The 27,778-nt window shown below is 44.7% G+C and overlaps 1 protein-coding gene across 3 annotated transcripts in view; it reads left to right on the plus strand.

The window, feature by feature from the left end:
- The first annotated feature begins 3,886 nt into the window (after positions 1 to 3,886).
- Positions 3,887 to 27,778, plus strand: part of Jph1 (junctophilin 1) — an 81,634-nt gene continuing 57,742 nt past the window's right edge. For 2 of the 3 annotated variants that reach the window (XM_050132436.1, XM_050132439.1), the window contains exons 1-2: positions 3,887 to 4,524; positions 9,947 to 10,706. In XM_050132436.1, the coding sequence (XP_049988393.1) occupies positions 4,146 to 4,524; positions 9,947 to 10,706 (1,139 nt within the window). In that variant the 5' untranslated portion in view covers positions 3,887 to 4,145. The remainder of the gene's footprint in view (positions 4,525 to 9,946; positions 10,707 to 27,778) is intronic. The other variant, XM_050132437.1, reaches the window with a different exon arrangement.

The raw sequence follows: 27,778 nt of genomic DNA on the forward strand, positions 1-27,778 counted from the left end.
GATGTGAACTCTAAGGTGAAGGTCACAAAGCTGCAAAACGTGAAAAATACTCAGAGGCCAGGGTGGTGTTGTGTGGCATGATGGCAGGGGATACCAGACAGATGAGGAGGAGTGAAAGAGCCACCTTTTTAAAGAGCACAGGGCAGTGACCTAAAGATGCTGGCAAGAGCAGCCTCTGAAGTCATGAGCAAACAGTTCGAGTCTCAAACAGAAGCACTACTGAGAGGAAAATAAATGACTTACTTTCAGTCTTTTTAACCCCTGTTACTCAGCCGCCTACTAATCTCTCTGCTGTATGGTTTTGGGTTTTGTTTGCAGTGAGGAGACCAAACCCAGAACCTCACGTGTGCTAGGCGAGCATACCTCCTGTGAGCTACCTCAGTCTCTCAGTCTCGGTAGATTTGCATGATTTGGGGGTCATCCTCTCCTACATGAGCACACCCTTCCACAACCAAGTCCTCTCGTTTACTCTTCTTTAATTTTTCCTTCAAATTCTAGACCGTAGGACTATAAATCATTTAGCCAAAAAAAGAAATGAAAACCATCTCTACCGTCCATCCTTACTTCGCATCCAGGCTGGTTCCTGCTCCTACCCGAGGGCTCTCAATGCGCTCTCCAATAAAAACCAGTAATAAAAGACCACCTGAAGCCATGGTGCTGGCACAAGCCTGCTATCCATGAACTCGGGAACGGGGGTATATCATCAAATGTTCCAGGCCAAGACAACAAAACCCGCTTTCAAAATCTTTTAAAGGGCTGGGGATATATTAAGTGGTAGAGTGCTTGCCTAGCCCTGGGTTCAATCCCCAGTATAGAAAAAATAGATTTGAAAAGCCTTAGCACAAGTTCTGGTATGCAGTAATTACCATAAAAAAATGAATATCATTAACTTTGGAATTCTTCTGATTTCAGGCTGTCTGGAAGCTTCTGTTTCCTAATTCTTTTTATTTATTAAGCACAATTTAAATTTTTATGAACCCTTATTACAAATAAATCATTTAGGCTGCTTGACTTTGTAAATCAATCTAATAACGTTCACTTTGAATTAAATAAATCATTTTAATTCTATGTACTTTGTTATACACTTTAATTCATATTCCTTAATAAACACCCATACATTAGCCCTTCTGTCATGCATAAACTTTTTATTAAAATTCTCAATGATTCTAATGAAATCAAATCGCAAAAGTAAAAAAAATAACAGCACCACTGAATCCTAAGCAAAACCTCCTTACCAACGTGAGAACTGGACATGCACCAAAGCAGCTTACAGTTTGTTGTACATAAGTTTTAGAGACATGTAACGGCGGGGCTTTATGCACAAAGGAGAAGCTGCTCAGAGTGGTAGCTGTTGGCCCCTGGACTTGCTGACCTCCCCCATCCCACCTGTCACACCAACTTTCACATTCTCTTCTTACTAATCCAGTCTTAAAGCTAAATTCAACTCCCCCTTATCCAGGGCAAAGGTTCAGAGAGAGGGAACATAAGGACATTTCTAACCCTGACTCCGAAACTGCACCACTATTCCCGGGCTAGGAAATGCTCGCTCGGCACCTCTTCCCCTTCTCTCCATGGCCTTCCACCAGGGCCATGGAACCTCAGTGCTTAGGTTTCCATATACAGCCGTGTGTGACGGAAACGTTTCTCTGTGGTGCCATCAGGAAAGCGGAAACACGGCTTACACACTTGGTTGGTTGAAAAAATTGTTTGGAAGACAAGACAGTAAAAGTTCAATACTAACTTTCTTCCGCGAGAGTCAGTTTCACTGAAATTGAACAGTTTGTATCCAGCTCAAGGGTCTCTGTTTTCCTTAAGGTTCTGTGCAAGGAAGGTTAGCTACAAGCAGAGATTAAGAAGTAAACAACAATGTTGGTGTAGGTTTACCAATACTTTCCCTGCACCACGAATAACTTTGTAACAATAGCAGGAGCCAGAAAAGTGGGATGTCCAGGACACACCATGGAAGTTTTCATTTGGGGAGAATTGGGGCGGAAAAAAACAAACACTTATGGGCAGGGGCCTTAAAGAACACATGGATCCTAACACATAGAGAAGGTCCCAAACCAAAACCCAACAAATACCAAAATATGAATGCTTCCTCTGGGAAAAAAGCCAACTGAAAGACAGAAAAGAAAGATTAGTTCGAGCCGAACATCAGAACAGGTGGGACTCAGTCGCTCCATGTTAGTCCAGATTCTGGTGCTTCTCATAACAGAGGAATGGAGTTGTAGCTCAGTTACAAAGCCGTGGGCCCTCAATTTCCCAGTGGCCTAAATCAATCCCCAGTCCAGGACAAGATGCTGAGCAAGATGCTAATTATTTCAGGCCACTGGGGTAAGCACTATTCCTGGCCACTGCGAGCAGCACCATGGATGAGGGTTTCTGATTCTCTTTGGTGATTTGGCTCAGTGTAAACAGAATTTTTTTTCTGGTCTTTCAGACAGATAGGCAGGAAAGGCTCCAGATCTGAGAGAGGCCACTCTGCTCAGGAAAGACTCTGTTTCCCTTGTGTCTTTTTGACACCTTTCCTTACATTTTTATCTGATTATCAACTACCCAGTGAGCATCCTGTGTGTTCACTTGGTCAGGCAGGGGAAGAGCAGAAATGCATTGCAGAGCTGTTTCTCTGAGAGGCCTTCTGAGACCCTGGCTTGTGACTTCCCCCACTGACACTGGGAATTGAAGGGAGACCCGTTGAGAGAGCCTTTACTTAGTGACCCAACTCCCCTATTGCTAATTCTTGAATTCTTCACCGGGAACTACCATCATCACAATATACCAAGTGTTTACCTACACAGAAAGAAAAGGGCAATCCTGGTATTTCCGTTCAGAAAATGACGAGAAAGGTTGAAAGGTTTGGAGGTTTCTGGAGTGAGTTCTGCAAGGCAGTGCTGCTGCAGGAGAGTGGATCAGCTGACACCTGCCCTGGGTTTAGTAGGTCACATCTTCTTTGTCCCTTTAGAGGGGTGTTTTACTTTCCATAACTCCCCTTGAAAACTTCTGTTTACTTTCTTAAACCGTGGGCACCACTGGAGAGGTCCCAGGTGTACATTCCAGGCACTCAAACAATATACACACACTGAGCATGTTTGGGTACCCAGCTCCAGGCTGAAGAATTTTTGAAGTTGAGAACAGATGAGGGAACGGGCTGGAATGTAAAAGGCAATGCCCTATGCGCCTGCAAAGCCAGATATAAAACCTATCATTATTACAAAAAAAAAAAAAAAAAAAAAACCTAACCAATTTACACCATGCTTTTTCAAACTGCATTGCTCGCTCTCGGAATCTTTATTAAAGAAATGCAAACATGTGCCCTGAAATGGGTAGGTGTAAAAGAACATTCTGCACAATTATATCTAGGCTGCCACAGATTTATCACATGCAGACATATATTTGGAGCATATTAATTCATGGTGACAGCTGCGCATGGCAAATCCAACAGTGCACAAGTTGGAATGCTGGAGAAAATGCAACTACAAACCCCATGCCGACACACACACATACGAGTTTCCCCCTCTCCATACACGTGGCCTCACTTACTGAGATTTAACACAACTGAAAAGCCCCCAAACACCGGAGATTCCCGCAGGCGAATGCTTGCCCCCCCAACACCGGCAGCCGCGCTTTCATCCACAGGCTTGACGGTCGCACGTCCCAGAGTACACTCGCCCTCCCACCCACGTCCTTCTGCGCGGACACACGTGCGTCCAGCGCTCGCGCGCCAGCAGCCGGCGGGGAAGCGCGGCTCCGGGGGCTGGGGGCAGGGCCCGGCGGGCGGGCGGGCGGGCGCGTCGTGGGGCCGGGCCTCGGCGCCCAGGGAGGGGACTAGGGGCGGGCGCGGGGCGGCGCCCGGCTCACGTGGGCGGGCGGGAGCAGCTGAAGGTCCGCTCGGGAGCCTGGGCTGTCCTCTCGCGCGCGGCGCTGGCCGGGGCGGCGGCGGAGGAGGCGAGAGGCGGCGGGGGCGGCGGCGAAAGAGGAGGGGAGGACGGGGGCGGCGTCGGACTGGAGCCGATCGGCGGTGCGAGCTGCCCGGGGCGCAGTCGTGAGCTCGCCCGCCGGGCCCCCACTCCTGAGCTACACCCTGCCGTGCCCAGCTCTGCCGGCGTCCGTGCCCCCGCGGCGAGCGCGCCGGGGCTGCCCCCCGAATGACGGGCGGAAGGTTCGACTTCGACGATGGCGGCACCTACTGCGGCGGCTGGGAGGAGGGCAAGGCGCACGGGCATGGCATCTGCACGGGGCCCAAGGGCCAGGGCGAGTACTCTGGCTCCTGGTCGCACGGCTTCGAGGTGGTCGGAGGCTACACCTGGCCCAGCGGCAACACCTACCAGGGCTACTGGGCTCAGGGCAAGCGGCACGGGCTGGGGGTGGAGACGAAGGGCAAGTGGATGTACCGGGGGGAGTGGTCACATGGTTTCAAGGGGCGCTACGGGGTCCGGCAGAGCATGTCCACCCCCGCCCGCTACGAGGGTACCTGGAGTAACGGGCTGCAGGACGGGTACGGCATGGAGACCTACGGGGACGGAGGTGAGCAACGTCGCGGGCGGTTCCGCGGGCTAGCGCGGTGGGCTCTCCTGGGCTGCGGGGACATGGGGAGGACGCGAGGCGCACGTGTCCGGAAACCCGCCAAAACACCTGGGGAGCTTCCCACCCCTCCCACCACCACCACCACCTCCACCCCTCGGGAAGACTGCGTGGGTACGCGACTGGGGAGCCAGGGTCTGCTGCGATCTGGTTCCCCGGCGAGCGGGGTGTCCACACCCGGGGAGTTAGGCGTGCGTGTACCTGGCTGGGGCCAGCGCTGCGCTGCCATCAGGAGGGCTGGGCAGGAGAGAGGACGCTGTCACTTGAGCCCGTCACATTACGTTCCTGATCCCTCCCTCTCCGGGCCGGGTTTGAAATCGCCACTGTTGGTGGAGTTAGAAGGACGCCTTGGGCAGCGCGGCTGCCGGTCTGTGCTGACCGTCCCGCGGTTTGGTTTCATGCGGAGTCTCGTATTTCGCTTCTGGTCCTCTAGTTAGCCTAAAGATAGAAGCCAGAACCCCATAAGTAGGATGTTGGGGAGTTGGACCTTATGGAGGGTGTATTTTGAAGTGTCCTAGTTATGGGCAGCGAAGCGACCACCCAAAGCAGGTGAAATTCTTAATTTTCTCTCTAATTTGGCTCCGTGAAGTACTTTTAATTAGCAGAACTGTAATCTTTGCTGACCTGGAGATCTTTGGGCAAATTACTGCTAAAAGCGCTTTAGGAAAAAGGCGACAGAATTGCCATTTTTAAAAAAGAAAAGAAGTTTAAAAGAGTGTAGAGAATGCTATATTCCTAATATACATTAAAGGGTGTGGCCTAAACACACCTGAATGCAATTTAACAATGTTCGCCATGTAAACTGTGTATATTATAAGTCAGGATTCATTTTTTTCTCTCTAGGAAGAGCATACATTAGTGAAACAGGTGTCAAAACTTGATTAATTTCTTTGAAAACAAAGTCGAGGGAGACGAATGGCTTATGTTTTGGCAAAGTAATTTTTCTGATAATAAACAGAATCATATTTAATTGAAAAGGGTTGTAGGAGGCTCTGTCACCTTTTGGAATTAAGCCGCTTCAGAGCTGGAGGATAGTGAAGGGATCCAATTAAAAGTTTCTCCAGCCCACTGAAATCCCGTTATGCGATTGCTTATATAAAAGCTTATACAATTTGTACACTTCACTTGCTCAGAACACTTGGGCCGTGTTTCAAATGCAAAACAGCAGAATGGTAGGATTTAAAAAAAAAGACATCTTTTCACCCTCCAGTATAAATAAAGGCTATGGGTTTCATGGATTAAAGGGGGGAGGGTCTTTATACTTTTCTATGGACCCTGAGTGCCTTGGTAGTTAACAGGGACCTTGAGGGTTTGAAACTAGCAGAAAATAACTTGCTAACAGCGTTATGAATGTTTGTTTCTGACTGGATTTTATTGGGAGCGCTAGCTCTAATATAACAAATTTCTATGTTCATCGGTGGAAATTTGTTTTTAATGTGATCGTTGTATAGCCCTTATTTAAAGAGCATAAAATAGACTTATATTTATTGTAATCTAGTTACAATATAGGCTTCTTTTAAAAGTTAAAACTCATTCAATGAAACCTGGTGGTTTAGAGTATCCATTATACCTAGTAATCAAAACACAGAGAGCACAGTAAAAGTCATCGCTGTGCTGTGCTGTTTGTAAGGCCAAATACACCTCCAATGGCTATGAATAATCTGCCTTCTGCTTGAAACCAACTTTGAACATTTTAAAAGACAAAATTGGGCATCACCAAAGCACTGTAGATTTCCTTTTCTACCAAAAAAAATAAATAAATAAACAAGAAACCCTGGTGTGCTATAATCAGAACAAAATTTCAAATGCAGTTCCCTTTTGCCTTCTCTGGGCTCGTCAGTTTCTCACGTCCCACATTTTATTAGAAAGTTAGTGATTTAAAAAAAAAAAAAGCCGGTCTAAACGGAGCTATAGTGCCACAGTTTATTCATATGGAGGTTTAGTCCAAGTGGAAGTGGGAGCATCAGCTTCTTTATTCCTAAGCGTTAGCTTAATCCTGCCTCCCTGCCCGTGCATTTCGGGTGACAGTAGAGAGGGAAGTCGTAATTCCCTGTGAGAAGTATCACTTTATTTCACTAGAGATTTCTGTCAAGTGTGGCTGAAATAGAAACTCCCTAAATATTAAGAACCAAATGCATCATATTCATGAAATTCAAGTCTAGATTCCCAGATTCTTTTCTGCAAATTCCAATCTGCTATACTTTTTTAAAAACCTGCTATAAGACTATGGAAGATATCTATAAAGATCCACTGTTCTGTTTATGTATTTGGGTGAGGGGTCACTTTGTAGCCCAGGCTAGCTTCAAGCTGAGGATGACCTTGAACTATAAGCATTCTGCATCTACCTCTCCGGGACCAGGTGGGGATGGAATCTAGGCATCATTCACACTAGACAAGCGCATCACCAATAGAACGACAACTTTCACCTCGTCCATGTGTTTCTGTTTTCTTTTCCTTTTTAACAGAATTATAGCTGCATATAGCCTTTCAAAGCATCTAAGTTTGACACACAGAAGTCCAAGTTTGGCTAAAATTCATTCCAATCTGGATGCCATTCATTACAATATTGTGCAGTTAGATAGATAGATCTTTAAAAAAAAAATCAGTTCTCAAATAAACACAATGTAAAATAAAACCTGAAAAAACATCTTTTGTTTTCATATTAGATACGCACTGGAGTTTAGGGGTGGAAAATAGTAAATCACATCTCCCTTTGAACAAAAGAACTTGGAGATCACCTGCTTCATAAAGAAATAGGTTCTGTTCTCTAGGTTCATTGACTAAAGCAAACCTCTTTAAAACTTCAGATCAACTACTTAGAATTTGAACAAGCTGGTTTCTAGTGGTGCTGTGTACGTCCTGGAGTAATTCTCTCCAATACTGTGATTTTTACAGCATCATGGAAGGTGATGGGCACCTTTGTTCCTTGTCCCTGCCCTATTTCATAGCCCCAAAGATATTTAAGCTTTCTAATTACTGCTATTCTTTAAACAGCCTGAATGTTGAAGCTGCTCTTTGGAAAGTCTAAGTCCTGGTTTGATGTTGGAGCTGTCATTTGGAGGAAAGTGGGCACTGGTTGTCCATCAGTGTTTCTGATCTGCTAAGATGGGATTGTTATGTTTTAAATACTTACACCAAAGAGCATCTTTCCAAATTATTTTAGCAAACTCATTCTGTAGAAAAGTTAGAATGGGATAGGAATATGCCATTTTAAAACAATAAAATGTTGGTGATTTGTTTTAGTGTGTGTATAAGGTTAAATAACTTTCATCATACTATTTAGATTTTATCTAGGAAAAGTCAAAGTTGAAAGTTTTCAATAATTCAGTGTCTTTTCCTATTGGGGCAGCAGTGTTTGGAGAGAGCTGTTTTTCATTATCATGGAAAACAAAAAACCCTTAACTTTTTTTTTTTTTAGACAGGGTCCATCCAGCTGTGTAGCCCAGACTGGCTGGGAGCACATGACCCTCCTGCTGCCTCAGCCTCCCAGCTGCTGACATTGTGGGCATGTATTCCCATACCCAGCTCCTGAAACGTTTGTATGTAACAGTCTTACCCTGTTTAGAGAGCTGCTGTGCCCCACCCCCTCAGGAGTTCACAGGTATGAAGATCTGCCTAGACTATGGCAGTCATGGTACCAGACCCCTTCATAGTTCATAGTTGCCCACTGTTGTTGGTTTATATGATATAAATATGTCAGCATGAGAAGAGAAGATGGGCTTGAAATTGATCCAGACCTTTGTCTTAGGAACAGTGCCTATTTACACAGCGATGTAACACCACTAGCTCACACGGGCATGGTGATGCGTGCTTGTAATCCCTGCATGTCGGAGGCTAAAGCAGGAGGATTGGGAGTTCCAGGCTAACCTGAGTTACGTACTAAGACACCGCCTTAAGAAATAACAGTACTCCCAAAGGAATTAACACTTTTTGTATTAAAAATAAATATATTCCAACCACTGGAAACCTACAAGGTGATGTAAAATACGAAGTATAATCAAAAGACAGAACATGATCAACATAGACTATAATCATGATTTATTTTCTGTGACAATGGAAATTGTTATGAACAACACCAAAGTAGTTACATTTAAATTTTCTTCCAGATAGCTGTTCTGGGGTTATACTAAGGATAAAAATTTGCCTTTAACTAAAGAAAATGGCCTTGACTTTGAAAATTCTAAGCTCCTTAGTTTAGCCTTCATTTCCTCCAAAGAATATTCTAAAACCCCTATCAGGTTATTTTTAACCCTATCTTTGGTTATTAAGTAGAAAAAGTCACTGAAAATAAGCTTATTTTGTATGTATATATTATATTCCTATTATATTACGTATTTATACCCTAGTTAGACTACTTTTTAAAAGTATAATATTCATTGAAAAAATGATCTGGATCAGCAAAATTTTAATGGACACTGTCAAGTATTCAATGATTTTTAAAAAGTTTCTTTCATCCTATCGGTTCTTTCAAGCTCTTTAAACATAGTCTCCGGGCACCTGGAGACCACAGGATACATAAGCCATGAATGAGTCTGAAACATTTGCCTTCCTTCGAGAATCAGGTCCTGCCCTCGGGCATTTGCAGTGTGTGGTGAGACTGTCAGTGCTCTGGCTGAGGCTAGGGAGAGCAAACAGAGCACGGCCAGGAGAAAGCCAATCTAGCAAGTAATATGCCGCTGTGCCCCCACCCACTGCTCTCAGGTCTTCAGGACTGAACAGCTCGCCCTTCCCCGAGTGTAGGATGTTTCGCGTAGTAAAAGAACCAAGACAGTTCCTTACACAACTCATATCCCAAGTATTCTGATCACTGTTACTAATGTTAAACCTCCGTGCTTTTTAAAATGTCCTGGGCATGGACCTCAAAACCATTTTCAGTTCAGTTAGTAAGACTGTGTTTGAAACCATGGCTAAAATACATTGTGTGGTGCCCCAGTCCCCCATGCGTGGCAGGCACTGCCCCATTAAAATCTTTCATGCTTACAGGAGGAGAAAGGTGATTCCCAATGATCACTCTTTTTGTATTATGGGGAAAATGTGGTTCACGGCTCCCAGTGTGTAACTCACTGATGAAGCATTAGCCTAGTATGTGTAAGGTCTTTGGGTTCAGTTTCCAGAGAAACACCTTCACCAAACAATGGTTTCTATGCATGCCTACCACTCATAAAAATTTAAATGAAAAGCAGAAGTCTGGCTATCATTAAAGCCATAAGAGTCAAAGTCATTCACAGGTGGAAGAAAAGTTACGAAGTTGCCCCAAGAAGTGTGTTGAATTTAACCCTGGCTCCTCCTGCCCAGGGTACTGTTCTCTCAGTGTGTAGATGCCGTCCACCAAAACTCATCCCCCTGCCGATCTGTTCTCTCGAAGGTACCTACCAGGGCCAGTGGGCTGGAGGCATGCGGCACGGCTACGGCGTGCGCCAGAGTGTGCCATATGGCATGGCCACGGTGATCCGCTCCCCACTGCGCACCTCGCTGGCCTCACTGCGGAGCGAGCAGAGCAATGGCAGTGTGCTGCACGACGCTGCCGCCGCTGCTGCAGACAACCCGGCTGGCACCAGAGGTGGCTTCGTGCTTAACTTCCACGCGGACACAGAACTGGGCAAGAAGAAGGGTGGCCTCTTCCGACGGGGCTCCCTGCTTGGCAGCATGAAACTGCGCAAGTCCGAATCCAAGTCTTCCATCTCCAGCAAGCGCAGCTCGGTCCGCAGTGATGCGGCCATGAGCAGAATCAGTTCCAGTGATGCCAACTCCACCATCAGCTTCGGAGACGTTGACTGTGATTTTTGCCCTGTGGAAGATCACGTGGATGCCACCACTACGGAAACCTACATGGGCGAGTGGAAGAATGATAAACGCAATGGCTTTGGTGTCAGCGAGCGCTCCAATGGCATGAAGTATGAAGGCGAATGGGCCAATAACAAGAGGCATGGGTACGGCTGCACCGTGTTTCCCGATGGCTCCAAGGAAGAGGGAAAATACAAAAATAATATCCTAGTCCGTGGAATAAGGAAGCAGCTTATACCAATCAGAAATACAAAAACTCGGGAGAAGGTGGATAGAGCAATTGAAGGCGCACAAAGGGCTGCCGCCATGGCCAGAACCAAAGTGGAAATAGCAAATTCAAGGTATGTAAATACAGAACGGTGGTTTGGCTTAAGGTGGGGATGGAGGTTCTCAGAACACTGCCGTTTTCTTTGTCTGCTAATGGTATTACCAAGTAGGTTCCCGGTACACTTAGAGGGGGAAAAAGACTGAAAATGACCGACTCCATCAAAATGAGAGTGAGAAACCATTTTCAAAAGCTGTTGAAGGAACATGGGGAAACCTTTTTCTTCCAAATTTTGTCCCTAATATTTAACAGCCTTATAAAGTTCATTCAGAGATCCTTCTAAGTCCAGAAAGTTAATATTATTAAAAGTACCTCTGAAATACTTCCACTGCTTTGTGTGTTAAAAAAAATCCCTTTGTGTAGAAACATACCTACAATATAGACTATATACTTTTATTACAATATGAAGCTGAACATATTTACAACTCCTCAGTAAGATTATTCTAACCTAGTAGGTTAAAATTCTGTTCACTGAGGCCTTCTAGGTGAAACCAGGTTTGGGAAAGATGCAGAGGTCTAGATTAGGCAAAGGCGGAAAGGATCAGGATGAAATCTGGAATGCACCCTTGAAAAAGCCAGAGCTCCCCCACAGGAACAGACGGTGCCAAGGCTGGGAAGGATCGCCCCAGTCTGCAGGAAAGATTAGATCCCTGGTGTAGTAAAAGGAAGGAGTAGAGAGAACTTGACATGGACAGATGGGATTCTTACTGTGCCAGGGTTGGAAAAAAGTAGAGCAGTCAAGAGGGGGGCTGGCCTAAGCAAGAGAAAACCGGTCGGTAAGAGATGGACAAAGGGATGCAGGAGGAAATGGGTCGGTAAGAGTTTTATCAAGGATAGGTACCGTTGGTTAAACAGGGTGGTTTTACTGGGAGGTTTTAGTTTTAGGGGTTAAGGAGTAGCGATAGTTATGTGTGCTTTAGACATAAATTTGGCATAGAATATTTAAAATCCTGTTTCTGCTTCAGTAGTACTCATTCGCCTTAGTCAGCCGTCCTCTGAAACCACAAAATACTAGCACATCTTCGGGTTTTCATTCTTAGAACTGAATCTGTGAGTAGTCTCGCCCCTTTTGGTTGGACTGTAGGAGGTTTACGGTACTCGAACATCTTTTAAAGATTTATTATTTACGTATAAGTGTCTGTGAGGTTATGTGTACCACATGCTGGGTCCCCTAAAGGTTAGAAGAGGATGTCTGGTGCCCTGGAGCAGGAGCGATAGACACTTTTGAGGTACTGTGTGGGCGCTAGAAACTAAACCCTGGTCCTCTACTAGAGTAGCGCATGCTCTTAATGGCTGAGCTATCACTCCAGCCCCAGTATTTGAACTTTTAATTCACAAAAAAAAAGGCAACTTTATAACTTCTTTAATACTTCAAGAATTTTGAATTCATTTTGTTTTGTTTTGTTTTGTTTTGAGTGCTCCTGTTTTAGGAACACCGTTGGATGAAAAACGCTCTTTTTTGTATTCTATTAGCACTCACAGTTTTCCTCAACTCCAACTTCCACACAGGGTTTCTCCTGCGCTCTTTCCTGAGCATCCTCTGGCATAGTGCTTTTCTTTGATAAGTTCCTTCATGCATTTCAGGGTGCTTGACTCCTGCAGTCTCGCTGGCTTCCGTGGCCCTCGGCTCCCTTTTAGAGCTGACACTGCATCCTTTGCTTGCTGGACCCTAATCTCTAATTTTAAACGCACTCCTAGAATCTTCCATTCCATCCTCTCCTTACAAGTTAGTGACACACTACAGGCAAGTTCAGGCTTAGTGGATGGGATGTAAACCTGTGTGGGACACTCTTGCAAACGATGTAGTCTAACTATTGGTTTTTATGACTTGTTGAGATGAGGAAATCAGCTAACCGAAGGGCACACCTGTGACACAGAGATGATGTCATCAAATGTTTCCCCAAACACTGCCACATTCTTCTGCTGAAAGACTTTGAGACTAGTGTTTAGCTTGGGGACATTGTGTCATATGCTAATATATTGTATCATATAGGTAATAGTTCAGACATCTTTTGATCTTAGACTTTTCAGCAGCTCAGATTTCATTTAAGAACTTAGAAATACCCGATGCATTATGATAAATGAAATAAGCTAGTGACAGGAAGGACAAATACTATCGGGTCCTACTTAAATTCACCATCAGTGACTAGCATGGGCCCCAGCTTTGCTGCTAAAGAAATCTTAGCTAGGAGAGCAGCTGGGATTATTTCAAGAAGGAAGCACGCCTAGCCACCCCTAAGCTTCCATGCCAATGGCTGACCTCAGCCTCCCTGCTATGTAGATGGCATGCCCTCTGAGAGACTTTCAGACCAGGGAGAATATGCCAGCATCCAAACCCAGACCCCTTGTCTTTCCTTCACCCATGTTTAACCGCTGATGGGACCTGACCAGATGGGCTCGCTTCACTGAACTGTTCCTGAGAATGGATCCCTTAGACATTGTGCTTGCTGTAGAGACGTCTGTTTGGGTAGAGAAGACTAAAGGTCATAGCTCCAGAACTTGAATGGCTCTGAGGCCTCATCTGATACACTCCCCTCAGATTCAGAGGTAGAGATTGCCCACTGTCCATCTGATTGCCCTGCTCCCAACACTCAAGGACCATTCTCTGAACTCCTTCCCTGGCAGTTCCTTCAGTCATCCTTGTCCTTTCAGTCCTGTGTCTCATCCAGTCACCATCTACTCCATTGGGGCTCCAGTAATTCCTTAGGTGAGATGCTCAAGAGGCTCCTACTACTTGAGAAAACTGTTGTAAGGAAGAGAAAGCATTTGGTTGACAGAACAAGCGAGAAGAGATCCTTACAGAGCCACACTTCTTTAGAAACTGGATATTCAGGGATGAGTGCAGTCAAAAGCAGTTTGGTGTTAAGCCAAACCTCAGGAAACAGCCGTCAGCGAAGAGGGATGGGGCTCTGTGAGAGTACAGGAGAGCTGACCTAAAGCCACTGAGGACCTAAATGTGCGCTTATGCCAGGGTCACCCCATCACCTCAAGAAGAGGCAAGCAGCTAGGTTAGAGAGCTCACAGGAATGACTCAATCTGCTCACCTGTCCTGCTACATCTCACTGAAGCTCGTGGGGCTCACTGGTACGTAGCTGTCCAGGCTGCAGTCTGGAGATGTCTGTAACCATGGAACAGGACAAGTAGTTGTGAGGGACTTGTGTGGCCACCATCGACCTTCTAGTGACAAGAACAGTCGCTGGACAGGAAATGTTGAGAGGAACACTCCTCTCATCCCTGCTAGCCCCAGATGTACGACTGTCATCACAGGCATGGATGTGAACAGTGCAGAAACAGAGTGTGTATGAAGGGCCCTGGGTTCTGTTGACCTGATGCACAGGTCAGCTTGCTGTGTCTGTCTTCAGAACTCTTGGGTGCACTTCACACTCACCAGTTATAGAGTTAAATATGAAAACACCTCACACTTGTCTGTAGGACTTTTAAAGACTGCTGGGCATACTTTTACAGTTCCATGTCCCCTTCCCACCAGAATGTATCCTTCTTTCAGAGTGGAAGCCCTTCTACTTGAAGCTTTGCCCTGGCTACCCCTGGCCAGCTCTTCAGTCCTCACTCATGTCAGTAAACACCCACAAGGAAGGTACACAGGACCCCATTCTTTCCACCCCATTTCCATGCTCCTCAGTATGGGTTAAGTTCCCATGTTTATCGAGTTGCCATTGCATGGCAGGTTATGTTGATTCCATATGTTCTTCCCATATGGAATGGGAGGAACTGACCCTGCTGGTAGCCCTGGTCCCTTCTGTGTCCCAACATGAGCTTTGATCAGGGCATCAATGGTTAGTGAATTAAATTTTCATCGCTCAAGGTTTGAATACTGCCAGGGCTTCTGACATAGTTTTGCAATGGACCGAAGTTTGAAGGAAGAAAGTGTAGTGCTGACATTTTGTTGTGCCTTAATCTGATGGTCAAGGAAGTGTCGAAGATGTAGAAGTGATGTCACGGTACCCCCTTTCCTGGTGAAACCAGTGGGACTACAGGGTATGGTTAGGGGAAGAGCTGTAAGCTGACAAGGTGTCTCCATTCTCCGCGGGAACTGAGCTGGTCCAGTAATAAACAGTAATTCTTCTACAGATTAGGAACCCCCAGGAATTCAGTCCACAGTGATTATAATAACATTGGTTCATTCTGTGCATGTGACAGCAACAAAGTGAGCCAGAGAGAGCGAGCCTGTCGTCTCCCAAGAGTCAACGTTTCCTGAATAGCCAGCTGTCTTTATTTGATTGGATTTTTATGAAAGTTTCTCTTGTTCTGCCTCTTTCTGGGGGCTGTTTTCTTAATCTGAATCCTATCTGAGCCTAACATAGGAAGTCAAGCAGGATAGGTAGGTCAGTCCTTCATAAAAATCTTTCACTTACTTCATACTTCACTTGTGAGCAGTTAACATTCAAAGTCACCTGTGAGTCAGTGCATGGTATGGATCCAAAATAAACCGATTACTACTGATTCTAGCTGGAGGGGGGGGGAGATTTAGATGGCGAGGTATTCTTCATTCTATACCAAGTTGTGGAAAGTCAAGTCACTAATATTCTCAGAATCTATTAGAAGAGTATTCTTCCTCTTCAGAGTCGAAATGAAAAGTTCTGCTTTTTTTTTTCTGCTATCTTAGTGACTTTTGTTTACTCGGTGTTTTTGAAACAGCCTTACTGCTGTCTTGCCCACACTGGACTTAAACTAGCAATCCTCCTGCCTCAGCCTGCAGAATCTTGGCATGGCGGGCCAAGACACACAGTCTCAAGAGCAATTTCATGTTACTTATTCTGATTTTTTTTTTGGTTATTGTTATTTTACTGGGGGACTAGTTAATTCTTAGGTCTGAGCACAGTACACAATAGTTTCTTGTTTGTTTTGTTTTTACTTTTATTGATTCATTGTAGATTTCACAACATGCATTCCAATCCCACTTATTCCCTTTTCCCCTTGAATCCGCCCTCTGCCCTTGTTACTTCCCCCCAAAACAAAACCAAGTTGAAAGGAAAAACCAAAAACTAAAACAACAAAACCAAACACCGACAACAAAGCCATGGAGAATGTTGTGGAAGCTGTAGTGTGGCCCGTTGAGACACAGTGTAACCTTCAGTCCATTCATGTCCACTTGAAAGTGTCCCTTCCCGTGAGTCTTTGGTCAGGCTCAAGGCCTCTGGTCTGTGTCACACCTCTGGTAATGGGCTTTCACGGGGGTCCTCCCAGACATCGGGTCGTTATCCTGTGTCGTGGAGATCCTGCTGATTTGGATCTGTAGGTTAGTCCCTTTCACGTGCTCCAAGGGCTCATAGATAGGGTGGCTGTTGGGGTGGACTAACTCGTAGCTCCAGTTCAGCACAGTAGTTTTTGCGTGAGGATGATTTCTTTCTAATGCCTTAGAAACGAACTGATCAAGGAGCCTACTCAACAGATAACACACGGGCGTGTCCCACTGAGCAGAGCACGGGTGTTCTTCACATCACCGCCCTGTGCACTCTACACCAAGATGGCGTACCCCGTGAGCCAGCCTGCTCCATGGGGCTGAGGATGTGGCTCAGAGTAGAGTTCTGGCATAGCATGAAGCTGTGGGTTTGATCCTCAGCATCACACACACGTAAGGACCCCATTTCCAGTATCTTAAGCATCTTATCTGTATAGAGTCAGTGCACAGTCTATAGGCAATTGTATTTTTAAGAGGCAAGAAAATTAAGCATTTTAAAGAGATGTTTCTCCTCTTTGCCAAAGAATGTGTATTCCTGCAGGATCAAACAAGGAGCCTGCCCTAACTTCTTCCCCCTTACTCATCTGTGAAGTATTTAATGACAGACATGGCTTCTCCGTTTCAAGGCCCTGAAGCCTTCCCTAGGATCCTCTGTGGGTGTGCAGAGAGAACAGCTGGACCCAGAAAGATGACCTCCCAGGGACAGTTCTGTCCTGCCCCCAAGCCAGGAGTGAGGCTTGGCTGCTGGAGTGCTGGAAGGCGTAACTCAGGGACACAGAGAAACTACTGTGGCAGTTCTGTCCCTCAGCCCTGATGTTACATCACTCACCTGCTATTTAACAGCCCACTGCACACAACTCCGGAGCACATTGTTAGGAGAGCCTTCTCATACCCTCGTTAGGCTCTCTTGCTTCTAAGGACCCTTCTTCAAAACCTCTTTCTCTACCTCCCATATCTGGGCTCATCAGAAAACTCAGACAATGAGGTAGGCGCGTGTTTTGATAAAGTAGATGTAACCACATACAAATTTAGTGAAAATTAGTGTTAGGCTAAATCAATGCCACACTGTTAACCAGACTTTCAGAATATTACAGACATTCTTCTTAAAGCCCAAGTCATATAGGCATGGCTCTCAGTTTGACTAAACAAGGCAAGGAGAAGATGTTCTATGTGGTGTGAATGGGATTTAAGGCAGTGTTTAATCCTGCAGAGATTGGTGTAGTGAGAACTGGCTTTGAAAATAGAAAAAAAAAGACTGAAATTAGCTAGGTTTGAGGTCATGTGTTGACTGACTTTCAACTGTAGCAGTTGGAGTTCACTTTGTACAAATTTCAACAAATTCTGTCTTATTTACTGTGAAATAGAACACATTCCTAATACTCTAAATATGAAGAATTGAGGCAACAATATCTTAAGTGTAGCTGTGTTTATAATCAAAGCCATAGGACTTTTGCGTTCGCTGAGAAGCCCCTCGGGATTGTGGTGGCATGCACAACGCTGTCCTGTATGCGCTCTGACCTCAGCTCTGAGGTAGAGATGCTGTGTCTTTGGGCGAGTGGCAGAATCCCATGTGCAAGTGAGTACAGCTGTGGTCGCCTCCCAACAGCAGCTGCCAGCAGCCCGAGCTCCCCCATCGCGACTTTCCATTATGGATTAAGCTGACTCTGCCAATCTCCCTTTACTCAAGACACCAAACTGGACGCTTGCAAGACTAGCGCCTTGCAAATCTTTGAGATGCTTTTCTTATTATAGATGAAATATGAACATTGTGTTTAGGAACGGGATCCAGCAAATGCCAAAGGTATTTATGTAAGTCATTCAGCTTTAGTACAACGGCCTCCTGAGAATAAAGTCAAATCAGCTTTTCAGAATTTTGACCTTCTGTTTCAGTTGGTGTTTCACACTTGTTGTATAATATGCTAAATTCAAACTAAGCTGCTTTCTGAGAAATTTAATTAATATGTAAGGAGTCAAGATTGGCTTCAAAGTGCTGAACTCTTTTGAAGACAATCTTCTTAGGAGTTCCGTGTGGGCCAGGAGAAACTTATTAAAGCTAAAGACAACGGGTGTGTGTGTGTTCACATATATATGCATATATACACATATACATAGTCACTTTCTAGCATTTTTTAAACAATGCCAGAGAGTAATACATAATTTGCGTTTGATTTTTGCTGACTTAAGGTTAAAATCTTTACAAATTTAATGGTATCAAATAATCAAATTTTGGTTTCAGTTGTCAAAAGTCTTTTTTATGTTTTACTACATTGGTATGAAATATTTTTTAATTTGGTTTTGTAACTTCAAGATTTCATACTTTTGCTTTCGTGTATTGGGACTTGAGATACAAGTGAGGACCCATGTAGTCAGAATATACATGGAAGAGATACCCCACTGAAGCCAGCAGTTTAGGGCTCAGGTAAGAACAAAGGCACATCAAGCAACAGAAGTTAGTCAAAGACTGAGCAAAACCATCTTGGAGAGGAAAGGGTGTATGTCATTTTACAGTTCCCAGGTCACTAGTCCTTCATTGAGTGAAGTCAGGGCAGAACTCTAGAGGCAGGAACCAAAGCAGACCATGGAGGAATGCTTACTGTCTCCATCCCCATGACTTGCTTAGCCTGATTTTTTATAACCCAGGACCACCTGTCCAGTGGCCTGGACCCTCCTACATCAATCATTAATCAAGAAAATGATTGCTCATGGGCAGTTTGAAGGAGACAGCTCTTCAGTTGAGGTCCCCTTTTCCCAGGTTACTCTAGTGTTTTTGACATTTAACCAGCACAAAATACATATTAACCAGCCCATGTTCTAAGACTTGATTCTTAGTGAAATATGAATTTTAGTCATTCTTTGAACCTATCAGTTTTCAAGTAAATTACAATTTTTACTAAGACTTTTCCTAATAGACTTTAGTTGGGGCAAATTTTAAAGAATATTACCTGTGGAATAATCGATTATTGCTGTGAGTTTAGATATCACGTGGGAGGAGCTTTATTCCAGTATAAGACTGGGAGCAGGCTTCTGCGGGTGGCATCTAGCCAGAGGCTCCCAGGATGAGTGGATCTTTTCTAGAAGGTGGAGTCATGGAGTAGAGTAGACCACACAATTATCCACTAATTAGGGCATGGTGACATGCTGAATGTGATTGGAGCTCTGTGGGGAATGAGCTGAGGCTTACTCTGAGATAGGGAATACTGTTAATAGGGGTTCAGCAGAAGACTTACAGGATCATATTTAGACAGCTCGCTCTGGGTGCTGGTAGTTCAGGGTAAGCAGGGGCAGTCGAAGCAGGAGCAGGCGACGTGGGCACCTGCTAACTACTACCCAAGACACTAGCCAGCCCTTGAGCTTCGCAGGGCAGTGGGGGTGGCAAGAAAAGCCCGTGCTTGCACAGACCCACCAGGGCCATCTTAAGTGGTTGAGCGGCTGTGGGACGAGTGAGCGTAGCTCTGGAGTTCCAAGGTAGGCTGTCTAGATGGAGCACTGCTTACTCAGAATATTGGGTTTCATCTTTTTTCATTCATTCTTTAAAAAGTCTGGGGGGAGGGGCTTTCCACCTGCCTCTCTCACCTAAGTTGGCTAATTACAGTCATTCATCACCAGGCCTAGCTCAGTCTGGATATTTGACTTCTCAAATTTCTATCTGATAATGGGGAAGAACTCAGGGAAATTTGCAGAATACTTCCTTCCACAGTTCAGATCCCAACTTTACGGAATCCAGGTATTTATAGGGCATGCATAAAAAGAAGAGTTCTGTGCATGTGTGCCTGACAAAACTCTTTCTTTCTTTCTTTCCTTCTTTCTTTCTTTCTTTCTTTCTTTATTTATTTATTTATTAAAGATTTCTGTCTCTTCCCCCCAGCCGCCTCCCCTTTCCCTCCCCCTCCCCCAATCAAGTCCCCCTCCCTCGTCAGTCCAAAGAGCAATCAGGGTTCTCTGCCCTGTGGGAAGTCCGAGGACCACCCACCTCCATCCAGGTCTAGTAAGGTGAGCATCCAAACTGCCTAGGCTCCCACAAAACCAATAGGTGCAGTAGGATCAAAACCCAGTGCCATTGTTCTTGACTTCTCAGCAGTCCTCATTGTCCGCTATGCTCAGCAAGACCGGTTTTAACCCAGGCTTTTCCAGACCCAGGCCAGCTGGCCTTGGTGAGTTCCCGATAGAACATCCCCATTGTCTCAGTGTGTGGGTGCACCAAAACTCTTTCTAAAAGGGGCAAGTAGAACAGTTCTCACGTTAGGTGACTCGAAATCTCTTGCCTTGTGGCAACTCATTCAGGTATTTGGATCTGTGAGACGGTGCTTTCTAAGATTTGTGTTCAGGAGACCTACCCAGTGAGCAAGATATATGTTGTTAAGCTATTTTTTTTTCTTGGCAACATCCTAGAATGAAATATCATTCTTGCGAATTATTATGCCACAGAAATACCATTGAGCAAACATTTGTATACAGCAAGCGCTGTTCACATATGGCACTAAGCCCTAGAAGTACGAAGGTGGATAAGAAAATACCCACCCCAGTATAGAGCACTGCTGTGTATCCAAGTGCCAAGGAGCAGAAGGATGGAGAAAGACCCTCCCAGGAGGCAAATGACACAGCTTTATCAAGTTTTTCAGCGGACACTTGACTGTGGACTGTCCACAGGCAGCTTTCTCTACCTACAATGTGTTCCCATCAGATCATCTTCCATTGCCTAACCCCTCTTAGATGTTTGTGATTTTAATCCATAGGGGCTATAGCTAAGTGAGAAACTGAATCATGTCCCCTACCTTCTCTGTTTTCATCCTTGTGTTTTGGGGGGGGTTGTTGTTGTTGTTGTTCTGAGACATGGTCTCACTATGTAGCCCTGGCTGTCATGGAACTCACTATGTACATCAGGTTGGCCTCAATCTCACAGAGATCCACCTGCTTCTGCTTTTAGAGTTCTAAAAGCAGGATTAAAAGTGTGTGCCAATATGCCCAGTACTAAAAATGTCTCTTAAAATAAGAGAACTTGATGATTATAATCTTGATAATAGGATTTCATGTCGTATTTGGAAGAGAGTACATTGGCTGATGGCAGTCACTCTGGTTCTCTGACTCTCAGAGTCTTTTTCACCACCCACCCCATGTTTCCCCTGCCTTATGAAATTATCAATAAAATTTAAATTTTACTGAATTAAATTATTTTTAAATTCTATTAAATAGAATTTTGAGAGGTCGTAGGATCCTCTTAGCAGTATTTGGATCCAGAGATTTCGAAGTCAACTGTTTGATTAGAGAAGTTACCTGGTTCCTGGACTATGGCATGACCTTGACTTTGTCACCTCATCAAATCCCCACACCAACCCTGTCTGTAGGGCATGGAGAATTGCCAGGAGATTGCAAAACAAGTATGTGACAGATCCAGGCTGAGGTCCCCAAAATGTAACATCAGAAGCGAGGTGTTTCTCATTCTCTGAGTTTTAGAAACTGGGGGAGGCATTTTTTCTTGAAGCCATGTTCACTCTTTGGGTTCATAAAGGCCAGCCTGGAGCAATAGGTTTACAGTGCAAAACAGAGATCTCACCTCACAGAGAAGAAAAGATCATTTATTCCAAGTCAAATATGAGTGGCCATAGCCCAGGAACACAGCTTCAGAGTGCCTTTCTTGCATGGCGTAATCCACTGGGGAAGTGGTTACATGAACACTCATTCCAAGTGGTAAAGTCACAGAGCATTTACAAATACATTGGTGGAAGCGACAGATAAGAAGGTGGCAGCAAAAGTGCCCTAGACTTTAGATACCGCCTGGTGGCATTCTTAGCTTCGGATTGGTAGAATCTGGTGGCCTGCTAAGGGTACTTTTCCAAGAGTTTGATGAACCGTTGTAGAAGTGTCATGACAGACACAGACTTCAGCAGTGAATGGCTAATAAGGGGACTAACGGTAGTCTAAGACAATTTGATTCTAGATCTACCAAGCTCCTAGAGTCTACAACCGGGAGATTCTAATAATCACCCACTCGACATTGTAGACACTTCAACATAGAGATGACTTTTCCTCTCTCTAGGAACTTAGTTCTTGGTGTTTACTCATGGATTCCATCTTACCCCTGTTTTCTTGAACCGATAATATTCTTTGAATAGGCACAAATCTTGCAGGTGTTAGTATATCATGGTAAATTCTAAGGGGAGAAAATGCATAAGAGAGAGGGTCGCTGAGGACAAATGAGACTGAGCTCTGAAGAGTGAGGGGAGAAGTAGATGGTGGCAGAGATGCTGGAGACAGAGAAGATGCAAACGGATGCAGTGGACAGGAAATGCGCACAGTGTAAGTTCACACAAGCACTTGGACTGTACTGTTTCCACGGGAGTCGCATTGCCTCTGGGAAGACATTGTTTCTCCTCCCCTGCAGCCTCTCACAGGGAGATCTTGAGAGTTCCTCCTCTTCTACTGGGTACACCATGAGCGTGAGATGAGGCATAGATAGAAATTTGTACTTTTCAGACTTCCTAGGGTATTTCAAGGCATACTGAAGTGTGGAAAGTAGACATTGGGTTGTGTTGAGATGTGATTTTGAAGGTTTGCAGACTGTGGGAAGTCTTTGAAGGGATTTAAACAAAGCCAGCAGGATGCGAGATGGATGCTCTCACTGACACTGAAGAGAGAGGGACTCAGCAGAGCCTTATCTGGAAAGATTTTTTCTTTTAAAAAATAATATTTTGTGTTTGTTTATATTTTTGTTTTTTAGAATACAATTTTTTGTCTTTACACACATCATTGTATCTTGAAATTGTACCTTGAATATTTAAATATTTATCTTAATCATTAGTCCCCCGTCCTGCTTTCCCCATATTATGTGTTTGTGTGTGTGTGTGTGTGTGTGTGTGTGAGAGAGAGAGAGAGAGAGAGAGAGAGAGAGAGAGAGAGAGAGAGAGAGATTGGTTTTTGTCTCCCATCCTCATAACTTTCTCTTTTGTCTTCTATCTCTTTGGAATTCTTCCTTCCTTCCTTCCTTTTCATGCCCCCCCACACTCACTTTTACTTCATGATATATGTATGCGTTTGTGAAAATTTTGATAAATATTCTGGTCAAGGGAGGGGATGGTAAAGATGCAGGATAAGATTTGCAATACTTGGTAGACCAGAAATGGTGAAGAGGAAATAGAAGCCACTCTTAAGATGTGTATCTGATATCCTAATGCCTCTGTTAGGTTAACAGAAAGATTTCCAGGATTTGCATGGCTTATTTCAAGCATATGAAACAGTTCATCTTTCTGGTTCTTTTTCTTATCGGTGATGTGAACCAGATTGCTAAAGAAAACTCAAGTCTTAACTCTTACCAGAAATGTGGATCCCCCTTCTCTGTCTGGTTTTGAACCAGACTTGACATTTCTTACATTACTCAATAAACAGAGTAGAACAATATGATATTCTGCTTTTTGACTCCAGATTTGTCCTCAGTCAAAGTTGATAGGGAGAAAGGGAAAGGGCCATTTTATTTAAATTTGCTTCTATTTTATCAGCGATTACTGTGATTTTTATTCAGCTTGAAATCCTGATTAAAATAAAAAGCAGTGAGAATGAAGCTTTATAAATATTGCAAAATTATGACATCATTGATATGGCTTTTACATTGATTGAATATAGGGGAAAGAATGTTAAATTTAAGACAATAACAAAATGTGCAAACTAAGCATGCTACCCTGACCCAGTCCTTAGTACAAAGCCATTCTGGCTAGGTGTGATGTTTGGCATTGCTGCATGCAGGTCTCGTTGCTTGGCAGAATAAGCTCTAAATAGCTCCATTCATTAAAGGAAGAAAATCCCTCTCACTGGCCAGCAATGGCCAAAAGCAGCTTTCTGTAATCTCCGTTCATGTCACTTGCAATCATTGGTGCTTAGATCTTCTGATACATCTGGGCAAACATCTGTTTATCTGAGCAAGGTCATCCTGGCTTCACGTAACTACAGTCGGGACCAGGATGGACTCATCTGTGCCAGCGCCTCTCATGGAGTTGCTCAGCAAAGGCAGGCAAGCAGTTTAGGGCATGTGCAAAATGATCTTCAAGCCACTTTCGATGTATCCATAAGACTCTCGGCTCACACTGCTTAGGGAATTGGCCGTCCTGGAATAGCCACCACAGTAGCCTTCTGTTGAGAGAAGCTTCTTGTGTTGAGCACCATGTTGAAGTAGGACCCATCTGTCCATAGCCTCCCTTCACCAGCCTGACTCCCTATCACGTGCATGCGGAGAAACATTCAAAATGTTCTGAGATTTCTGGCCTAATGTCCTCCCCAAACTCTTGTCCAAATTCTAATCGATAACCTCTAACAATGTCTCGAATTTCTTGATGGTTCCTGTGCACAAAATCTCTGTGAGCACATGTTCCCGAGCTCCTGCTCCTGTGTTGCTTTCTGTAAACACTGGGCATCCTAGTATGAAGAAGGCATGAACAAGGCAAGGTTGATTCCTCCATATCTGCATTCCATCTTGAGATCTTTAATTAAACCCTTGCCTTCCATGCTCTTCCACACTGTAATATGAACTTGACAATAAAAGGGTTTTTCTCTCGGAGTGCTGAGGATTAAATCGAGGGCCCACGCACGCTACACAAATGCTCACTTCTGCACTGCATCCATAGCCAGGAAAGTGTACTCTCTACGCTTCAGTAGCATCCAGCAACTCAGCCTGTTACTGCAGTTACCGAAACCTGATTATCAAGTAAGGGGACAATCACTACTATTTAATTCCACAAGGAAAAACAAGAGTAAGAAAACCTTACCTGCAGATTGGTTGGTTTTAGTGTTTTTTGTTTGCTTGTTGCTTCAGCGTCTTCTGTGCTGTATGATTTTGGGTTTTAAAGTTCACTTAGTCAGCTTTCATGTTCAGCTGCTGTATTTGTCATGCTTGAGCCTTCACTGCCTATAATAAACATGTTTCAAGGGGAATGGGATAAACCGCCAAAAGGAAGATGAAGACACCAGGGCAGGTGGGCGCTAACCCCGAGGAAATGGCCGGTAAAGTGGTGTGAATACTGGGAATTCTGGCACAGTAACTGTGCCTGAAGCCAACCAGAACTGGTTGGGCATGATGTCATAAAGAATTTGGTCAGGACAGAGCCAGAGGTACAGTCCATGTAATTCCAGCACTCAGAAGGCAGGAGGAGGATCATGAGTTCAAGGACAGCCTAGGCTATGTCATTGAAACCTAGTCTCGGAGAAAAAAGGAAGTTGATGAGGGAGCAGCATTCTAGAGGGAAGCTCAGCCATGAATTACTAGAGATGATAGAGGTACTGCCAAGGAGGGAAGCCATCTGTACCTGGTGGTTCGTAACTTAAGGAGAAGGGACAACCAAAAGCATTGAGCTCACCTGTGGGCCTTAGTTGTGGACTAGCTCTGGGTCTTAGTTTCACAGCTTCCTGGTTCCTTCGTGTTCTGTTACTGTTTCTGAGTGGCTCACTGCCGATAGCAGCTGGAAACAGGGATGTTTCCTAAGCACACATCTTCCTCCTGCCCTGGTCCTGCCACCAGGAAACATGACCCATTAGGCTCCCAAGTATTTGGAGAACAGTGGTATTGCTTCCAAAACTTCTGAAAAATCGGTGTTGTTGGTATGTAGCAAAGAATGTTTTGATTTGAAATAGGGAACTAGGCTAGAAACACGAGATACAACTTTACTGTAATGTTTAATCTGGAGCTCCAACCTCACCTGAAAAGCCTTAGTCACAGTGTACGTACAAGAATGCACTGCTGGAGAGCTGGCGAGAGATGGCCCAGCAGTAAGGTGCTTGGTACCAAAGCCTGATGACCTGAGGTCAGTCCCCAGAGCCCGTGTGGTAAAAGGAAAGAACCAGCTCCCACGAATTAATCTCTGACCTCCACATGTGCCCACCTACACACAAATCAACGTTTAAAAGACAAAAATTTTAAAAGAATGTACTGCCTCTTCCGGCACATACAACCCTGGACGCCGTGTTCTGCTGAGCAATGAGGAGAGAGGAGCTCGGTTGCGTCCAGGGTGCCCTGCTAGGTGTAAAGCCCATAAAGGCACTGGTCAGGCAGCATGCACCACGCAGGCTCTGAAGAAGCTCGTCACATAAGCAAAGCAGCGTCTCCGGAGAACGCAGTCAGTGTGCACACGCTGGGCTGAAGGCAGCGTCCGGAGACACCCAGACAGGATTCAGCTCAGGTGAAAAGAACCAGAGCCCTGAAAACTCAAAGCAGGGAAGTCAGATAGAGCCAGTTGTAGACAAGTTAAAGTACTAAGGGTGTGAGTGCCCAAGAGCGCATGGCACTCTGGGTGATGCTGGGATGGTAGGGTGCAGACTAACCGCATGTGCATAGGCCTTCACAGTGGACGATGACTGGGCCATCATGAGACAGTGGAACAACGAGGACTGAAGAGTATACTAAAGAATGAGAGCTCAGCATCAAAGACTCGTGCTGGCATAATAACCGTTTGTTTAGAAAGTATGTGGCGGGGTCTGCAGAAGAGAAATTTCTGAGGTAGATATGATACAATGGGAAATGAATGTATACTGAGGCAAGTGGCAGACAATTTGTGGTTTAAATGTAATTTATGTAATTCCACCTAAAAAGTCAAGTTAGCATTTTCTTTTCCTGTAAGGCATAAGGATACTGACCTTCTAAGCTTGAATCTTCATGCTGCCCAGCCTTTCGACTAAGAATATATAGGAAGGAATAAAATTAACACTGATCCCTGTGCCGAAGGGCTTTCTTCAGAGAGTACGGACGTGCAGATAATTGTCTTACAGTTAAATGAAGAAGAAAAGTTGACCGACTAAGGCAGACCGCTAACGCTACAGCCCGGGATTGAACCTCTGACGGCTGTCCTAGTGTGTGGTGACGGCACAGAGTAGGTGGGATGAGCGATGAGGTAGAAGTTCTGCACAGAACACTTGGGTTCAGCGTGGGAGCCAAACGGAGGGGAGCTGGACATCATCGTCGTCCGCTCTCTGGCCCTGTGAAAGCTCTCTTTCGTCGGCTTCCCTTGCTGGGAAGACAGAACCCTGCCAGCCTCACAGACACCTTACCACAGGTCCCTGGTACTAGCAGGTCCCAACCTGAGCAGGCTGAACTCTTCACGGAAGCAGGCAAGCGCTAGGAGGGGCAGAGGTCTCCTTCAGGCATCCTAATCGTTTTTGTCAGGAAGATACTGATTGTAAGGTGTTCTCTCGTCCAACAACAGTATATTGGAAAGTTCACAAAACATGAACAAATGAGTCAAAATATTACTGTTTTTTATCAGACTCCCCAGATACGAGTTACTCTTGCAAAGTAGTAAATTGCATCAAATCATGTCTTACACAATTGATCTATATGAGAATTTTGAATTATCCGAAGATAAAGAGGTTTGTTTTTATTTCACAGAGGTTAAGAAGGGGTTTCTTAGATGTGTTAATTTGGCTTAATCATTCTGCAAGTTGCATGGAAAGAAAACACTTTACCTGTAAATATACACAATTTTCATTTGGGAATTATAGTTGAATAAAGTTCTTAGGGTAGGGGATATTATTCTTATCAAGAATAAGCAAAACTGTGATTGAGAATTGCTGTACCTGTAAGCCCTATTCCAAAGAACTGTAGGGATTTGAAGTGGCCTAAACAGAACCGGATCTTCTGCGGACTTTCCAGTACTTTCTCTTTTCTTCCCGTGCATTGTTTTCATGTGAAATACTCTTCACAGAAATTCTGGAATTTTTAGAAGTCTAAGGTAATAAATACTGTGGTAATGTCCCATCAAACCAGATCGAAATTCTGAAAGGTTCCTCTTTGTGCTAGAACTAAAGTGAGCTGGAGTCCTTCTCAGTAAGGGCTGCCCGCAGAATAACATAGTTACCTACAATGCTGGGAAAGAAAGTGATAATCGTGATATCGTGATAGAACATTGCTTCTTCAG

Source organism: Alexandromys fortis, unplaced genomic scaffold (assembly GCF_014885135.2).
Source record: "Alexandromys fortis isolate MF-2015 unplaced genomic scaffold, M_Fortis_MF-2015_v1.1 scaffold_416, whole genome shotgun sequence".
Lineage (NCBI taxonomy): Eukaryota > Metazoa > Chordata > Mammalia > Rodentia > Cricetidae > Alexandromys > Alexandromys fortis.